The 3046-nt window shown below is 50.5% G+C and overlaps 1 protein-coding gene across 1 annotated transcript; it reads left to right on the forward strand.

Annotated features, from left to right (window-relative positions):
- The first annotated feature begins 8 nt into the window (after nt 1–8).
- Snx18 (sorting nexin 18) lies at nt 9–1103 on the forward strand. The gene has a single exon (XM_013037090.1). It carries the CDS (start codon nt 249–251, stop codon nt 1101–1103), a length of 855 nt encoding a protein of 284 aa, XP_012892544.1. The 5' UTR covers nt 9–248.
- Nucleotides 1104–3046: the final 1943 nt, after the last annotated feature.

Genomic DNA, 3046 nt, shown 5'->3' on the forward strand with positions numbered 1-3046 from the left:
CGCCGCACGCGCACCACGCGCCGGGCGCGGCCAAGAGCTCGGCCACGGTGAGCCGCAACCTCAACCGCTTCTCCACCTTCGTCAAGTCGGGCGGCGAGGCGTTCGTGCTGGGCGAGGCGTCGGGCTTCGTGAAGGACGGGGACAAGCTGTGCGTGGTGCTGGGCCCCTACGGGCCCGAGTGGCAGGAGAACCCCTACCCGTTCCAGTGCACCATCGACGACCCCACCAAGCAGACCAAGTTCAAGGGCATGAAGAGCTACATCTCCTACAAGCTGGTCCCCACGCACACGCAGGTGCCCGTGCACCGGCGCTACAAGCACTTCGACTGGCTGTACGCGCGCCTGGCCGAGAAGTTCCCCGTCATCTCCGTGCCGCACCTGCCCGAGAAGCAGGCCACGGGCCGCTTCGAGGAGGACTTCATCTCCAAGCGCCGCAAGGGCCTGATGTGGTGGATGAACCACATGGCCAGCCACCCGGTGCTGGCGCAGTGCGACGCCTTCCAGCACTTCCTCACCTGCCCCAGCGGCACGGACGAGAAGGCCTGGAAGCAGGGCAAGAGGAAGGCGGAGAAGGACGAGATGGTGGGCGCCAACTTCTTCCTGACCCTCAGCACGCCGCCCGCCGCCGCCCTGGACCTGCAGGAGGTGGAGAGCAAGATCGACGGCTTCAAGTGCTTCACCAAGAAGATGGACGACAGCGCGCTGCAGCTCAACCACACGGCCAACGAGTTCGCGCGCAAGCAGGTGACGGGCTTCAAGAAGGAGTACCAGAAGGTGGGCCAGTCCTTCCGCGGCCTCAGCCAGGCCTTTGAGCTGGACCAGCAGGCCTTCTCGGTGGGCCTGAACCAGGCCATCGCCTTCACCGGAGATGCCTACGATGCCATCGGCGAGCTCTTCGCCGAGCAGCCCAGGCAGGACCTGGACCCGGTCATGGACCTGTTAGCGCTGTATCAGGGGCACCTGGCCAACTTCCCGGACATCATCCATGTTCAGAAAGGTAAAGCCCGGCTTGTAGAGCAGCAGGTGGTACGGAAGGTGGTGTTCAAGAGGCAAAGGATGACCGAAGGTTCAGGCTCGTATCTCACGCGTCTGGCAGGGATGTGAACTTCCATGTCTTCTCCCATCCCGTCCTTCCCCCCCCCCTCCCCCCAATGTGTGTGTTTGCTGAATTGGCAGACTTAGCTTCCTTCTCCCAGTACCCTCCGCTCAGAAAGTGAGAAGTCTTCAGAGAGTTTCTGAAAGTAGTTTTTATGACAGTGCTATCGTTTGAGAATTCAAATAGGCTTATAATAAGTAGAATGGCACAGAGACCAAAAACATGTTAGACATCGTGTGGACAGTGTCAGGACTGGGAGGAAGTGATAGGGAAGAATGGACATCTGCAAGGAAGGTAAGACCGGCATTCACCCTCTGCACAGCAGACCCTGCTTTGGTAAGGAACTAGCGTCATTTCTCTGAGTTGGGTGTACAAGAACTTCCTCTGTAGGCTTCTCGCTTGCAAGCTTCGTTAAATAGGTACAAGGCCCGCCCTTTTTTTTTTTTTATATTTTGTGGGTTATGGGGCCTGAACCTGGGCCCTGTCTCTCAGCTCTTCAGCTCAAGGCTAGCGCTCTACCACTCGAGCCACTTTCGGCTTTTTCTGTTTATGTGAGGAATCGAACCCAGGGCTCATACCTCTGAAGCAAGCACTCTACCACTGAGCCACCTTCCTAGCCTAAAAGGCCCAGACTTGTTTCAGGAAATCAGCTTTGGACATTTTGGGTTTGGAATCAACGAAATTTAGGAATGTTATTTTGAAAAATGATGTAGGGAAATTAGGATGAAATCTGAATTACTATATCAGAGCGATGAATTTGCTCTTCTACTGTCAAGGTTTTATTAGTAGTTATGAGTACTAACCTTTGTTAAAGAACTGGTACTTTCATCATTAGTTATGATTATTGTGGTGTGTATGTGTGTGTAGTAAGTTATAGCATTAATGCCTGGTCTAAGGTTACTCAGTAGTGTACCTCTACTGATGGAGAGAGAATGGACAGTGTTGGAGTTTGTAAAGTCCAGTGTGTGGGGAGAATGGGGAGGAGAGAGTTCTAGAATGCACATCTGGCCTCCATCGATGAGTTGCTTACTCCCTTTCCAGATGGGACACAGGCCACTTAGGAATGGTCTTGATCTTTGACATGTTCTTCCTCGTGTTGGGTTCATTTGTCTTTTTGGTTCGCAGGAACCACGTTCCTCAGCCTGACAAGACTTCAGACATTGGGAGAGCACAGTCTTGCTTTCACTTCCTTCTCTGCTCTCCTCTTTCCAAGTGTGTGACTAGGTTTGTAACTCAATGTGGGGTGGAGATGGGATATACATACCTTTAATCTATTGATGCTGTTGCCAAAATGCAGTACCCTGAACACTGCAGCAAGAATTTTAGTGGAGGATAGTAACTTTCTTAGCAATTTCCCACTCATACATGCAGTCTGAGTAAATTAGCTTTTTGAGTAATAATATTGCTGTAGGCCTGTATTGAACCTGCATCTGAATTCTTCTGCCTTTATCTTTCTCTAAATTACTAAGGATCCTTGGTGCTTTGGCTGGTGGTGGAAAAATTAACTCTGAGTTTTCGATGCAGGACTTTAATGTTTAAATCCCATTGTGTTACATCATGTATCGTGTTTTACATTACACATTGTATTACATCATTTTGGACCCATTGCCGGCTGTCTCTTTATACAGTCCTGCCAATTGAGGCAGAACCAAGCACAGACCTTGTGGGGCTCATACAGGTGACTCAGCTTCACTCTGACATCAGTGCACTCACGTGTTCTCCAGTTATTCAGTTCTCCAGCACAGCCTTTGTCCAGTGCCCTCCTCTTGAGTTTCCATGTTAGAAAAGGTATGGTGCTTATAATAAGGTTTACTTGGGATTTACAGTCGTAGCCCCCTGTCTGTTCAACCACTTAGCTTATTATTTTTTCATATTAGAACTAAAATTATCTCTTGCTGTTTGAGATTTGAAAAAAACCTTCTTTTTAAAAAACCATTGTCATTTTTTTTGA

The sequence above is a fragment of the Dipodomys ordii genome, unplaced genomic scaffold (assembly GCF_000151885.1).
Source record: "Dipodomys ordii isolate 6190 unplaced genomic scaffold, Dord_2.0 Scaffold4048, whole genome shotgun sequence".
Classification (NCBI taxonomy): Eukaryota; Metazoa; Chordata; class Mammalia; order Rodentia; family Heteromyidae; genus Dipodomys; species Dipodomys ordii.

Bases quoted from the DNA above. Each gene is read 5' to 3' on its own strand.
- Snx18 (XM_013037090.1), top strand. From the start codon at position 249: ATGAAGAGCTACATCTCCTACAAGCTGGTCCCCACGCACACGCAGGTG.